Raw genomic sequence first — 13,268 nt, 5'->3', positions numbered from 1 at the left:
ACGTAGAAGAGACGCAACCTGCGCTTACTGGTTTCGTTTGTATATTATAGTTAACTTTATTACAGTTTCATTTATATATTGCGGCCAATATTTACAAAATAAAAAAAGAGCGAAATTAAACGCAGTATAATTTTAGTTTCATGTTTCTAGCGACCTACGTGCATAATGATAATATTGCATGCAATGCATAGCCAGACATACATCTATACATTATCATTATCATCTCAGTACTAAAATATCAAAGCCTACAGAAACACAGTTAGTGTGTTTAAGGTCCTCATGGACAAAGACAGTGTTCAGTGGGAGGCAAAATGGTATTTTATCACATTCTTTAAATCAGTTTGTCTAAAACAGTCATGGGACAACAAAAATGTTACAGACAACCAAAATGTTTTTCTTTTGTCCAAAATTTTGAGGAATGTTTATGTTAAACGGTTAACAAAGAACAGGCATATATTTATTAACAATATACTATCAGTATCTCCATATTCAATAAGCTCTGCGGATTACATGACAATGTTACGCATGTCTATCTACAGCATTCAGAAAGTAGTTACTAGGAGTTTCATGACTGCTATATCGAACAGCCTTTCAAACAAATTCGATTTTAAACATCAACAACTTATTTAAAGGTATTGAAAGCCTCTCACAAATGGTCATTCTATAGAACTCTAGAAAAAATTGTATTTGATGGCATATAGTTCAGGGTTTTACTTTGCACATCTGTTAAAGTAAAATGATTGGAATAGAAAATAAGCATTCATGGTATATCATAGATATAGATACAGTGAGTAAAATACCACTCAATTCAGTTCAAATTTGACGCGGGAATAGCTATCCTTGATTCAAAGTTTGTTTGCTCTCTTGCGTTATCAACGCCGTCTCCTACGTCTATGTTCTACAGTTCTTCCTCGCCTTGGCCTCTGGCCAGTTCCATTCACGGCTGTATTCCGATCTGAATTAAAAGTATCATTTGCATCTCCTGGAGATGATTGGGGAACCACTGCTACAGCCGACTGATCGTTCAAATGTTGAAAAGGCTTTGGCTGCTGTTTTGTTGGCTGGTTATACTGTGACTGCTGTTTTGCTACATTTAAGTGCTGAAGATGCTCTTGTGTTTGCTGTGGGTGTTGTAGGGGATCTATTGGGGTTTGCTGTGTTTCCAGTTGCTGGAGAGGCGAAGGTTGTGATGACAAGTGTGGTTGTTTCGGGGTAGCCTGCTGCTGCTGAACACGATGCGGTTGTGGTGATGTTTGCTGCTGCGACTCAAGCACTCCCAGGAGTCTTTGCAAGAGGATATTGTTTTGTTGTAGACTGGATGCTAACATCTCTTGGGAGGCCACCAGTGTTTTCATGTCACGCCTGAAACCTTCCCCAAACTCCATCAGGCTCTTCTCCACCCGATCTCCGAGCTGAAGAGCTGCATCTCCAAGGCCGTGCAGCTCGTCCTCCAGCCAGGAGCTGCGGGGCTGTGTCTCCAGAGGCCCCTGCTGTGCTCCGAGCGAAGGCGGGCTGGGCTGTGGGCTTCCATTGAGGAAAGGTGCGCTGTAGAGTGGGGAGGGGGGCAGCCATCGCTCCGAGGGAGGGGGAGGTCCGATGCCCAGACTGAGTCCCAACCCCAGTTTATCCTCCATGCTGTGTTCTGGTCCCTCACAGTCTGGTTCTCCCACCTCTCTCTCCCGCTCAACGCTGTCCTCCTCTTCCTTCTCCAAACCATCTCGCTCAGACCCGTCCCCAGTTCCAACTGAAAAAGAAAAATAATATATTCTAGAGCTGTAGATAGTTGATAGATAGCTAGTGCATTTTGAAACAAATTCAAGCAATGTTAAAGTTGAATGACATGGCCGATCCAACTCTCTCGTGCTAGTTCCTACCTGCTTCAGAGTCTGTCAAGCATGGAAAGCTAGCCTTCGGTCTAGAGCTCTGCTTCTGTCTGGCCTGTTGCAGCCGAGGGCTCGACTGCGACTGAGAAGGTCTTCCGAGTAACGAAGCCCCTCTGCTGGAGGGCAGGTAACAGCTGCGATGGCGAGCGTCTGCCAGCCTTCCACCGTTTCGTCTCTTCAGGTCATCCCATCGCTTCTTCACCTCCCGCAGGGTGCGGGGGACTCTGGACACAGCGTTGACCCTCTCCAGGATTCCCGCCCAGATGCGCTCTCTCTCCCGGCGGCGCAGCCTCCCTGCCGGGCCGAAGAGCTCCCCCTCGCACCGCGTCACCTCGGACACCAGCACCTCCAGCTCTGCACCGCTGAAGCGACTCTTCCTCTTACTGGCACCGCCAGCAGCCAAGGCAGCAGACATTCCTCTGCCTGCATAGAACCAAGGATGTGGTTTTGGTAAGTAGAAAAAAAATTAAGCAAATAGCTCACAATAACATATATTTTGGCGTTGTCTACTTGCAGATATTTGATGCCTGTGTTTTTGCTCACTTTGATCAAGAGACATAAGTTCATCTGAGGACATCCCTGGGGCCATGATGTTTGGATGAACCACTACGACGTTGAAAGGGAGGCCCCCAGGTAGTCCACTGTTCTGGTCACAGCTTCCCTCAGAGTCGTCATCCTCCCTCGGGAAGCCATCTTCAGAGACTCCTCCACCAAACGGGCCCTCTGGAGACTCCACTTTAATGTGCATGGGAGGTGATTGCTCATACAGCAGCCCCCCCTCCTCGTAGTACTCGGTCATGAGTCAGGTGAGTAGTGCAGAGGAACCGACTGGAAAGCCACTTCCTGACTTTTGCTCCATTAATAAAAGTTTTCCGTATTTACTAACTTACTTCTATGTAAATAAGCACTGCTATATACATCATGTTAAAATATGTATGATCCGAGTTATAATACTGAGCATACCGACTACCAAGGGGCCGCTCATATTCATATGAATACGACTTAGGAATTGCCTAGAATCCTTTCATTTTTATCATGTTTCAAATCAATGTAGGTTAATAAAAATCGGCATTGCAAGAATGTCAAATGTAGCCAATCAAGGGACATCTTTGGATGACTAAAGAGCTTTAAATCCTCCACCTTTTGAGAAAACGAATTTGTCATATAATAAATAGATATAAAGTTCAAGGACATGAGAAATCCGAAGCGCTGCGTATAACCAGTAGTCTTTCAAGTAGTAGACGTTCGAGATTGCTGCAATGCAAAAAAAACAATACAATGTTATATATGTCCATGACATTATTAAAAACAATATCAGAAACTCCTTACTTTAGTATATTGTCGCATTGGTGAGTGTTTTTTCTGTAGAACATCCGCAATGGTTGCGCATTCCGCATATATTAGGTGCTGATCTTGCATTGTAGCTAGCTAATACACCACCACACGAGCAAGGGAAACCTCTCACCCTTGGAACTGTATTACACTATAAAGAAATACAAATAGCGATTACACATGCCTTGTTTTGATTACCTCAAGTTAACTGCAAACCAAAACAAACTCACATTTGGTGCAGCTGTTAGCTTCTCTGCCAATACAAAATCGGAATACAGTCGCTTCCGATTGACGTCACACGGGTATGGGTATATTCAATGGGTATATTCAAGTGCGAAAAAAAAGTTCGTTAAATAAATATATTCTATCAAATGTATCCCCCTCCTAACAATTTATAAGTGTCATATTTGAGTTTAAACACTAATAATCTTCAAGTAATCGATAGTTGTTTCATGTTGAAGACACATCTATACACATCTGCACAGCAAGTTAATTTATATACATTTCAGATCATGGCCACTCAATAGTTTGTGATGTCCACTCCAGGACATGTAGTTCTTAAAAAATATATGGAAAAGTACAGCAGACGGGAATCATGTTCTATCTTCCCACACCTTGCTCTCTGGGGCCGATCTTCAATTTCCCAGACAAGGTAATAAGTAATCAACAGGCAAATCCTTGAGCATGTGAGATAAGGAGACATCAGGCTGGGTATATAAGACCCAGGCTAGCTGCTGCTGGATGTAGTCGCTCCAGGAAGCAACCATGAAGTACTTCATCTTATTTGCCCTCTTTGCTGTGGCCTGTAAGTTCTTGTTTAATTATGTACTTTTTTCTGTGCCAATGAAAAATTGCTTATTAAACACCTATATAAAATATTGTGATGTATTTGGTCATGTGGCAAAAATGCATCCTTTTGTTTTGTATTCAAGTCGCTGCCCCCCTGGAGGATGAGGATGACAAGATCGTGGGGGGATACGAGTGCAGGAAGCACTCGGCAGCCTACCAGGTGTCCCTGACCTCCGGCTACCACTTCTGTGGTGGCTCCCTGATCTCCAGCACCTGGGTGGTCTCTGCTGCTCACTGCTACAAGTCGTGAGTTAACCTCCAGCAGATAAACATCTAAGAATGCATATCCCAATCCTCAAAGGCGGCTAGGTGAAAACAATGGATGTTGCATTCAAACTATCACCTCAACCCAGTTTTAAACCTTCCTGCCCGCAGCCGCATCCAGGTGCGTCTCGGAGAGCACAACATCGCTACCAATGAGGGCACAGAGCAGTTCATCAACTCTGTGAAGGTCATCAAGCACCCCAGATACAGCAGCCGCAACCTGGATAACGACATCATGCTGATCAAGCTGAGCAAGCCCGCCACCCTGAACAGCTACGTCCGCGCCGTGTCCCTGCCCTCCAGCTGTGCCGGCTCTGGAAGCCGTTGTCTGATCTCTGGATGGGGAAACACCCTCGCCTCTGGCTGTAAGAACACCGCCAACCAAACAGGTGGATAGGACATCTCCCCAGCCGCCACAAAGTCATGTTAAACCAGAACTGCTCTCCTGTCCCTTCAGCCAACTCACCCGACCGCCTGATGTGTCTGGATGCCCCCATCCTGAGTGACAGCAGCTGCAAGAGTGCCTACCCTGGACAGATCACCTCCAACATGTTCTGTGCTGGATTCCTTGAGGGAGGCAAGGACTCCTGCCAGGTATGGAAAGAGAACAGCATTCTGTCTTTCTGACTCACTGTAATACTTGGCCAGTAGCTGACTCTGATGTTTGTGTCTCAGGGTGACTCCGGTGGCCCCGTGGTGTGCAACGGGCAGCTCCAGGGAGTGGTGTCCTGGGGTTATGGCTGTGCCCAGAGGAACAAGCCTGGTGTCTACGCCAAGGTCTGCAACTACAACTCCTGGATCAGGAGCACCATGTCCTCCAACTAAACTTACATTGTTTTACTGTAACTAACATGTCATGTTAAATGAATAAAATTATTCAAAATCAATTGAATGCTGACTTTGTAATGCTTTTTACGCATCTATTGGGTTAGGGTTATCTAAATCACCAACATCATTTTTTACCTTGTTGTGGAGCGATCTTAAATGTTGATACACAATTACACATATGTCAGGGTATGCCCAACTAGATATTTTGTTCTTTAAATAAACAAAAAAATGTGTTATGAAAAAAAAACATTGATTGTTTTGATGATTAAGGTAATAGTAAAGTAGTGGTCCCTATTAATGTATTTTACAGACAGTACCTCCATGCTCTGACTATTAAGGGCAAAGTAGGTATGCCTTTAAGCAAATTGTAATGCCCCAAATCGCAAGTTGTAAAAGAACATGAGATGTAAATAATAAAATAACGGTTTAAATAGAAAGTAAGCCTATATCACATCATTGAAGAAATACATTTGAAAGCAATTTTTGCTACTATAAAACATTTGCATATTAGAAAAAATATATAAATGAAATAATAAAATAAGCAGTTAATTTCATGACCTGCAAGAAAAAAAACTAATCTTAATTCATAGAGAATAGGATGGTTTTCATGAAAATATGTTCAGATTTATGTGACTTGTAAGGTATTGTGAATACAAACCTCCAAATTAAACTTACCCTTACAGTATAAAAAAAAATCTTTGAGAAGCAAGCCTCTCAAAGAAAAATGTCAATCGGGCATACTTGACAAACAATATAAGCGAAATAATAAATGAGAAAGGTGGTTAGGTAATCATCTTTTAAAAAAGGCTAACTAATAATATAAATTTTTCTACAAAAGGTAAATGTGATCTCACAGGATCCTTACGTCACCTCATTCAGTCTTGTCTCATGTCAATTAAAATAACCAAATATGCGAAAAAGAACAATATACATTAATGCAATATATAAATTGATGTTTGACAATCCCCATATAGTGCAAAGACCTGCACTTATGCAACACATGTGTTTGGATTTTCAGATACCTTAATTTTTATATTTAGCAGAGGGCCCTTATTGAAAACAAAATGTGGAGAGTTAGGTGAAGTGAGAACATTTAAAAATATATATATATGTTATCCATTATAATCACCTTGTTAGGCCAATATCCCCACTCAACAGCAATCATGCAAAAAAATTAAAGATTACCCATGCAAAAATATACATTTAGAAAATATGCTTTTTTCTTTCTTTAAATTATGCTATAATGTAACAAGAAAACACAAGTTATAATCATGCCCATTGTTTGTTAAATGTCAGAGAAATCAATGTTATTAATAATGTTTTTAAAATGTACATCGTTTTTCAGTCCAGATAGTATATTGTCTTACAATTGCCAAATATAATTCCTATGGAAAATGTTTGCATCTTAATCAATGGTATTTATCAGTTGCCAGAGGGGATTTCACATACTTACTATTTTAAAAGCTGACATGCAAGTAAAAGGGTGACCTTGGTCACAGAGATACTGAATGGAAGTTGTTGTCATAAAAGGGAGGGCACGGTAATGCATTTCACTGAAGTACAGCCACACATCACCATGAAGGCTTTCATTCTCCTGGCTCTGTTCACAGTCGCATGTGAGTACGGCAACTAAATAACTTTACATTGTAATTTGTAGTGCTGCCAAGCTAAATATGAAAATTTTAAGACAGCTTAAATTTCATCACCTGTACTGTACTGTTAACAGTAAACATTTTTAACACTAGTCAACCCTGATTACATTATATTCTCCATCAGTCGCTGCCCCCCTGGAGGATGAGGATGACAAGATCGTGGGGGGATACGAGTGCAGGAAGCACTCGGCAGCCTACCAGGTGTCCCTGACCTCCGGCTACCACTTCTGTGGTGGCTCCCTGATCTCCAGCACCTGGGTGGTCTCTGCTGCTCACTGCTACAAGTCGTGAGTTAACCTCCAGCAGAAAAGTCATCCTATGAACCGTTGATTACCATCAAACCCTACTCACCCTTCTGTGGAGGATGGGGATCTATGGAGATCTAATAGTCCTTAAACCTTCCTTACCACAGCCGCATCCAGGTGCGTCTCGGAGAGCACAACATTGCTACCAACGAGGGCACAGAGCAGTTCATCAACTCTGTGAAGGTCATCAAGCACCCCAGATACAGCAGCCGCAACCTGGATAACGACATCATGCTGATCAAGCTGAGCAAGCCCGCCACCCTGAACAGCTACGTCCGCGCCGTGTCCCTGCCCTCCAGCTGTGCCGGCTCTGGAAGCCGTTGTCTGATCTCTGGATGGGGAAACACCCTCGCCTCTGGCTGTAAGAACACCGCCAACCAAACAGGTGGATAGGACATCTCCCCAGCCGTCACAAAGTCATGTTAAACCAGAACTGCTCTCCTGTCCCTTCAGCCAACTCACCCGACCGCCTGATGTGCCTGGATGCCCCCATCCTGAGTGACAGCAGCTGCAAGAGTGCCTACCCTGGACAGATCACCTCCAACATGTTCTGTGCTGGATTCCTTGAGGGAGGCAAGGACTCCTGCCAGGTATGGAAAGAGAACAGCATTCTGTCTTTCTGACTCACTGTAATATTTGGCCAGTAGCTGATTCTGATGTTTGTGTCTCAGGGTGACTCCGGTGGCCCCGTGGTGTGCAATGGGCAGCTCCAGGGAGTGGTGTCCTGGGGTTATGGCTGTGCCCAGAGGAACAAGCCTGGTGTCTACGCCAAGGTCTGCAACTACAACTCCTGGATCAGGAGCACCATGTCCTCCAACTAAACTTACATTGTTTCACTGTAACTAACATGTCATGTTATATGAATACAATAATTCAAAATCAATTGAATGCTTACTGTGTATTACTTTTTTACTGATGTATTTGTTAAGAGCAGTTGTGAAAAACATCCTTCCATTCTTGACCTTGTTGTTGAGCGAGCTTAAATGTTGAAACACAATAACACATATGTCAGGGTAGGTCCAACTAGAATTTGTTATCTTTAAATAAACAAAAATGTGTATAATGAGAAAAACAAAAACATTGATTGTTTTGATGATTAACGTAATATTAAAGAACTGGTCCCTATTAATGTATTTTACATACAGTACCTCCAAACTCTGACTATGAAGGGCAAGATATGTATGCCTTAAAGCAAGATGCCCCAAATCACAAGTCATAAAAAGAAAATGAGATAAAAATATGTTAATAAAATAAAAAATAAGTAGTTAATTGTATGATCTGCAAGAATAAAACCCGATGATAATTATTGGAGTATCGGATGATTTGCATGAAAATAAGTCCATATTTATGTAACTTATATAAAGTATTTCCAATATAAACCTCCAAATTAAACTTATCCTTACAGTATAAAAAAAATCAATGAGAAGAAAGCATCTCAAAGCAATATGTCAATAGGGCATACTTGACAAAAAATATCAGTAAAATAATTCATGAGAAAGATGGGGAAACCATTATATTTTAAGAAAGGCATGCCAATAATAAAGATTGTTCTCAAATCTCGCAGGATCCTTAAGTCACCTCATTTAGTCTTGTCTCATGTCAATAAAAAAATCGCCAAATATTTGAATAAGAACAATATACAGTAATGCAAGATATAACTGGATGTTTGACAATCCCCATATAGTGCAAAGACCTGCACTAATGCAATACATGTGTTTTGATTCTCAGATACTTTCATTTTTTATTTAGCAGACGGCCCTTATTGAAAACAAAATGTGGAGACTTGGGTTAAATAAGAACATTTTATTAAAAAATAAGGTTATCTATTATAGTCACATTGTTTGGCCAATTTCTCCACTCAACAGCAATGTATCATGCAGAAAAACGAAAGAGTACCCTTGCAAAAATATCCATATTTTGAAAATATACTTTTTTCTTTCTATAAATAACGTAATGTTATAGAACCAAAGTTATAATCATGGCCATTGTATTTTAAATGTCTGATAAATCAATGTTATTAGTGAATAATGTTAAAATGTACATACATTTATCAGTGAGATAGTATATTGTCGTACGATTGCCAAATATAGGCCCTATGGGAAATGTATGAATCTTAATCACTGGAATGGATCGGCTGCCAGATGGGATTTCACACACTTACTATTTGAAAAGCTGACATGCAAAAGGGTGGCCTTGGTCACATAGATACGTAATGGAAGGTTTTACTATACAACGGACGGCACGGTAATGCATTTCACTGAAGTACAGCCACAAATCACAATGAAGGCTTTCATTCTCCTGGCTCTGTTCACAGTCGCATGCGAGTACAACCACTTAAGAACTTGACATTGTAATTCGTAATGCTTACAAGCTAAATAGGAACATTTTAAGACTATAATCAACACTAGTCAACCCTGATTGCATTATATTCTCCATCAGTCGCTGCCCCCCTGGAGGATGAGGATGACAAGATCGTGGGGGGATACGAGTGCAGGAAGCACTCGGCAGCCTACCAGGTGTCCCTGACCTCCGGCTACCACTTCTGTGGTGGCTCCCTGATCTCCAGCACCTGGGTGGTCTCTGCTGCTCACTGCTACAAGTCGTGAGTTAACCTCCAGCAGAAAAACATCTAAGAATGCATATCCCAATACTCAAAGGCGGCTAGGTGAAAACAATGGATGTTGGATTCAAACTATCACCTCAACCCAGTTTTAAACCTTTCTTACCACAGCCACATCCAGGTGCGTCTCGGGGCACAGAGCAGTTAATCAACTCTGTGAAGGTCATCAAGCACCCCAGATACAGCAGCCGCAACCTGGATAACGACATCATGCTTATCAAGCTGAGCAAGCCCGCCACCCTGAACAGCTACGTCCGCGCCGTGTCCCTGCCCTCCAGCTGTGCCGGCTCTGGAAGCCGTTGTCTGATCTCTGGATGGGGAAACACCCTCGCCTCTGGCTGTAAGAACACCGCCAACCAAACGGGTGGATAGGACATCTCCCCAGCCGTCACAGTCATGTTAAACCAGAACTGCTGTCCCTTCAGCCAACTCACCCGACCGCCTGATGTGCCTGGATACCCCCATCCTGAGTGACAGCAGCTGCAAGAGTGCCTACCCTGGACAGATCACCTCCAACATGTTCTGTGCTGGATTCCTTGAGGGAGGCAAGGACTCCTGCCAGGTATGGAAAGAGAACAGCATTCTGTCTTTCTGACTCACTGTAATACTTGGCCAGTAGCTGATTCTGATGTTTGTGTCTCAGGGTGACTCCGGTGGCCCCGTGGTGTGCAATGGGCAGCTCCAAGGAGTGGTGTCCTGGGGTTATGGCTGTGCCCAGAGGAACAAGCCTGGTGTCTACGCCAAGGTCTGCAACTACAACTCCTGGATAAGGAGCACCATGTCCTCCAACTAAATTAAACACTTTTATTTAACATGTTCAGTGTCTCTATTCTGTAGTTTAGTATTGTCAAACAATAAAGTTTGTCCTACAATTGTCTATTGTTAGAATAGTCTCAACACAATAATAATACTTTTAATATAAAAAAGAGAAACATGAGTTTTTCTTGAGTGTGGTTTAATGACATTTTTTAATATGACTTGTAAGAATACTAGATTATCAATTAATTGGGAACACGACTAAATAAGCCTGATTGACAAGACATTTGCCATCATAGAATGTGACATAGGACCACCTCATAGCAGTAGTGTAATACCACAGACAGAAACCAACTCTTTAAAAAAATAAAATACAGATATTTATTACAGCTTTCCATCAAAAACAATCGCCACTAACGCAATTGTGGAATGCACATTCATGTCATTTGGTTGAGACATCATCGTCACATATGCATAAAATACCTCATGGTTTAACAACAGATTAAACAAATATAGCACCGACAAGGAGCAAGCTGGTTTCCAGTAAATAATAAAGGGGCAACACTAATCCTGTAACAACTTGCTAGTACAACTGATCAAATACAGCTTAAAACCATCTTCAAACATAAAGACCCACTGTATTTTCTGATTTGAATGAATATGTTGAGAGCATTAAACACAGAATAACATTTACAGTACATCATTATCGTTTACTAAATAAATGTACAAACCTAATAGTGGCAGGAAGGAAATAGCCTGTGTGGATAGAAAACATAACTTTTTGGTTACAACTGTCGTCTGGCATGCTGCAAATAATGTAGATAGAGTTCTGAGATGCCAGGATAGCAGCTACCACACACAACACATCTAATGTCCTCTGGAGACACATCACAGACTTTGGATGCATGAAAAATCTGATTTGGATATTGTAGTGCAACGCTTTCTTGAAGGCTGGGTGCCAGAGGAGAGAGGGAAATGTCCATGTTACTACACTGGGGTTCACTGTGGGATAGATGATGGTTCACGGGCAAGCTTAAAGCCCTCTCAGGAGAATGACCATCGAGTGATGAATGAAAAGGTTTGACCTTGCACACACCTGAGAAATGGCAGGACTGGTGGCTGAACAGCAAATCGAGTGTCTCGAAGCTGGTGCAGCAGAGCTCACACTGATAAGGCAGGGGCACCTTCTTAGACTTTCTCTGAATCCATTGGTACTCCGGGTGCCCGGCCATATGTCTTTTATAGGGTTCAGCAAAACGAAAACCCTGACCACACTCAGGGCAAGTGAACCGTCCCTGTTTCTGCCTATGGACTCTCTGATGGTGCCACAGTTTCGTCCAACTGTCAAGGGTCTTTCCACAACAACCACAGGTGTAGCTTTGACCTTGTGCATGAGTGAGCATGTGCGCTCGCAGTCTTCCCATATGCCTAAATAATCGTCCACAGTGGGGGCATAGATATTTCCTGGGGTCGGACCGGTTATCAAGATTATTTAACTTAGACACAAAAGGTGAGCGAGTTTGAGGTATAACGGTGGAGTGAAAAGGATTATTTGAGGCCACAAATTCCTTGGGATGGATCTGTAGCGATTGTAATGGCATGTTGCTAGAATTGTCCCCTTGAGACGTGGAAGCTCGGACCGAGGGCATAGAATTTGGCCCTGTGAACAAGAGCTCTGAACGTCGACCGGTTGAAAACTTCACTGCAGACTTATTTTCTGCCCTTCTTTTCTTGCAGTAATATTGATGTGCGTTGTATTCCGATTGGAAACTAAAAAGCTTACCACACATCAAACAGTGGTACAACTTGGCACTACTGTGGGCTTTGACATGCAGGTGGAAGTCTTTCAAAATGAAAAAAGTTTTCTTGCAGATGTCACATGTGTATGATAGTGATACCTTGGATCGCCCTGGGATACGACTACCTTGCCCAGACTTCACAGATCTGCAAACATGGTTTTTAGCTTTCAAAAATTCAGTGAATGAATCAAAACAATCCAAGCAGTTGTAACGATTCTCTGACCAGTGTGTCAGTTGATGAACACAAAGAAAGTAATGCTGACAAAAGCCTTTCCCACATACATCGCATTTGTGTGGCTTGGCACCTGTGTGGACATGCATATGTCTTTGCAGGGCAGAATGATAGGCAAATTGTTTCCCACAGTCCAGGCAAACCATTCCTTTCCTTTGTTTTGAGGCAACAGATTGATGGAAGTCAAAGTCTGAATCTTGGTTTAAGTTTTCATATTCCTTTTCCACATGGTCAGAATATTTTGAGCACTGCATGTGTTTCTTGCTCTTTGGACTATTTGTATAAGACTTATGTTGATTTTTAAGATGAAGCGTTAAGTTCGACTCTTTGCCAAAACGGATTCCACATAGACGACAGAGAAATGGCTTTTCTACATGACTTAGTTCATGTTGAATGCATTGAGACTTAAATTGATATGAACGATCACACATCTTGCAGTGAAATCGCCTCACTTTTTTTCTTCTCGGTAAGCAGGCCTCTAAGCTATCCTCAGGCTCATCTTCCTGCTCCATTTTGAATATTTTGAAATGCAGTTTAAGACTCCTTTTCCTCCCATATCTACTGCACTCTAATGTATTGAGATGAGATTTGTTTGGGTCTCTTGAGGCAACCGGTTGTAGGTCCTCCGTAGAGATCCAGGCTCCATCTGCCTCAGCTGCAGGACTACTTGCTAAAGAGGTAAGTCTCTGTTTTCTAGGTCTTCCTCCTTTCTTTCTAAGCTTTTCTGTGCTATTGTCAGGTTCTGAAA

General features: G+C 42.3%; 4 protein-coding genes across 5 annotated transcripts; 3 read left to right on the top strand and 1 right to left on the bottom strand.

Moving 5' to 3' along the window:
- Nucleotides 1-31: 31 nt before the first annotated feature.
- On the bottom strand, nucleotides 32-3,766 carry si:ch211-261d7.3 (uncharacterized). Of its 2 annotated transcripts, none has more exons than XM_060065855.1 (4): nucleotides 3,213-3,766; nucleotides 2,427-3,137; nucleotides 1,875-2,306; nucleotides 32-1,744 (listed from the first exon to the last, which is right to left on the bottom strand). In XM_060065855.1, the coding sequence occupies exons 2-4, from the start codon at nucleotides 2,680-2,682 to the stop codon at nucleotides 873-875; spliced, it is 1,560 nt and encodes a 519-aa protein (XP_059921838.1). In that variant the 5' UTR covers nucleotides 2,683-3,137; nucleotides 3,213-3,766; the 3' UTR covers nucleotides 32-872. The 2 variants fall into 2 exon arrangements, with proteins under 2 accessions (XP_059921838.1, XP_059921839.1); XM_060065856.1 differs by having other exon boundaries at nucleotides 3,446-3,528.
- A 110-nt stretch (nucleotides 3,767-3,876) lies between these two features.
- LOC132468180 (trypsin-3) lies at nucleotides 3,877-5,215 on the top strand. The gene is made up of 5 exons (XM_060065884.1): nucleotides 3,877-4,020; nucleotides 4,148-4,310; nucleotides 4,440-4,693; nucleotides 4,786-4,922; nucleotides 5,004-5,215. The coding sequence occupies exons 1-5, from the start codon at nucleotides 3,981-3,983 to the stop codon at nucleotides 5,151-5,153; spliced, it is 744 nt and encodes a 247-aa protein (XP_059921867.1). The 5' UTR covers nucleotides 3,877-3,980; the 3' UTR covers nucleotides 5,154-5,215.
- A 1,396-nt stretch (nucleotides 5,216-6,611) lies between these two features.
- On the top strand, nucleotides 6,612-7,996 carry LOC132468176 (trypsin-3-like). The gene is made up of 5 exons (XM_060065880.1): nucleotides 6,612-6,772; nucleotides 6,933-7,095; nucleotides 7,221-7,474; nucleotides 7,567-7,703; nucleotides 7,785-7,996. Exons 1-5 carry the CDS (start codon nucleotides 6,700-6,702, stop codon nucleotides 7,932-7,934), a joined length of 777 nt encoding a protein of 258 aa, XP_059921863.1. The 5' UTR covers nucleotides 6,612-6,699; the 3' UTR covers nucleotides 7,935-7,996.
- Nucleotides 7,997-9,279: 1,283 nt separating this feature from the next.
- On the top strand, nucleotides 9,280-10,545 carry LOC132468179 (trypsin-3-like). Its single transcript, XM_060065883.1, is given in 6 exon segments — nucleotides 9,280-9,433; nucleotides 9,553-9,715; nucleotides 9,845-9,864; nucleotides 9,867-10,073; nucleotides 10,159-10,295; nucleotides 10,377-10,545. Coding segments are annotated over 6 exon segments (750 nt in total). The 5' UTR covers nucleotides 9,280-9,360; the 3' UTR covers nucleotides 10,527-10,545.
- Nucleotides 10,546-13,268: the final 2,723 nt, after the last annotated feature.

This window comes from Gadus macrocephalus, chromosome 11 (genome assembly GCF_031168955.1).
Source record: "Gadus macrocephalus chromosome 11, ASM3116895v1".
NCBI classification, from domain to species: domain Eukaryota; kingdom Metazoa; phylum Chordata; class Actinopteri; order Gadiformes; family Gadidae; genus Gadus; species Gadus macrocephalus.
This window is presented reverse-complemented; position numbering and strand designations above follow the sequence as displayed.

Coding starts and splice junctions, on each gene's coding strand:
- si:ch211-261d7.3 (XM_060065855.1), bottom strand. CDS start 2,682: ATGACCGAGTACTACGAGGAGGGGGGGCTGCTGTATGAGCAATCACCT. Junction 2,307..2,426: donor ACTTATGTCTCTTGATCAAA/GTGAGCAAAAAC, acceptor GGTTCTATGCAG/GCAGAGGAATGTCTGCTGCC. Junction 1,745..1,874: donor CTTGACAGACTCTGAAGCAG/GTAGGAACTAGC, acceptor TTTCTTTTTCAG/TTGGAACTGGGGACGGGTCT.
- LOC132468180 (XM_060065884.1), top strand. CDS start 3,981: ATGAAGTACTTCATCTTATTTGCCCTCTTTGCTGTGGCCT. Junction 4,021..4,147: donor TGCCCTCTTTGCTGTGGCCT/GTAAGTTCTTGT, acceptor TTTGTATTCAAG/TCGCTGCCCCCCTGGAGGAT. Junction 4,311..4,439: donor GCTGCTCACTGCTACAAGTC/GTGAGTTAACCT, acceptor TCCTGCCCGCAG/CCGCATCCAGGTGCGTCTCG.
- LOC132468176 (XM_060065880.1), top strand. CDS start 6,700: ATGCATTTCACTGAAGTACAGCCACACATCACCATGAAGGCTTTCATT. Junction 7,096..7,220: donor GCTGCTCACTGCTACAAGTC/GTGAGTTAACCT, acceptor TCCTTACCACAG/CCGCATCCAGGTGCGTCTCG. Junction 7,475..7,566: donor AAACACCCTCGCCTCTGGCT/GTAAGAACACCG, acceptor CTGTCCCTTCAG/CCAACTCACCCGACCGCCTG.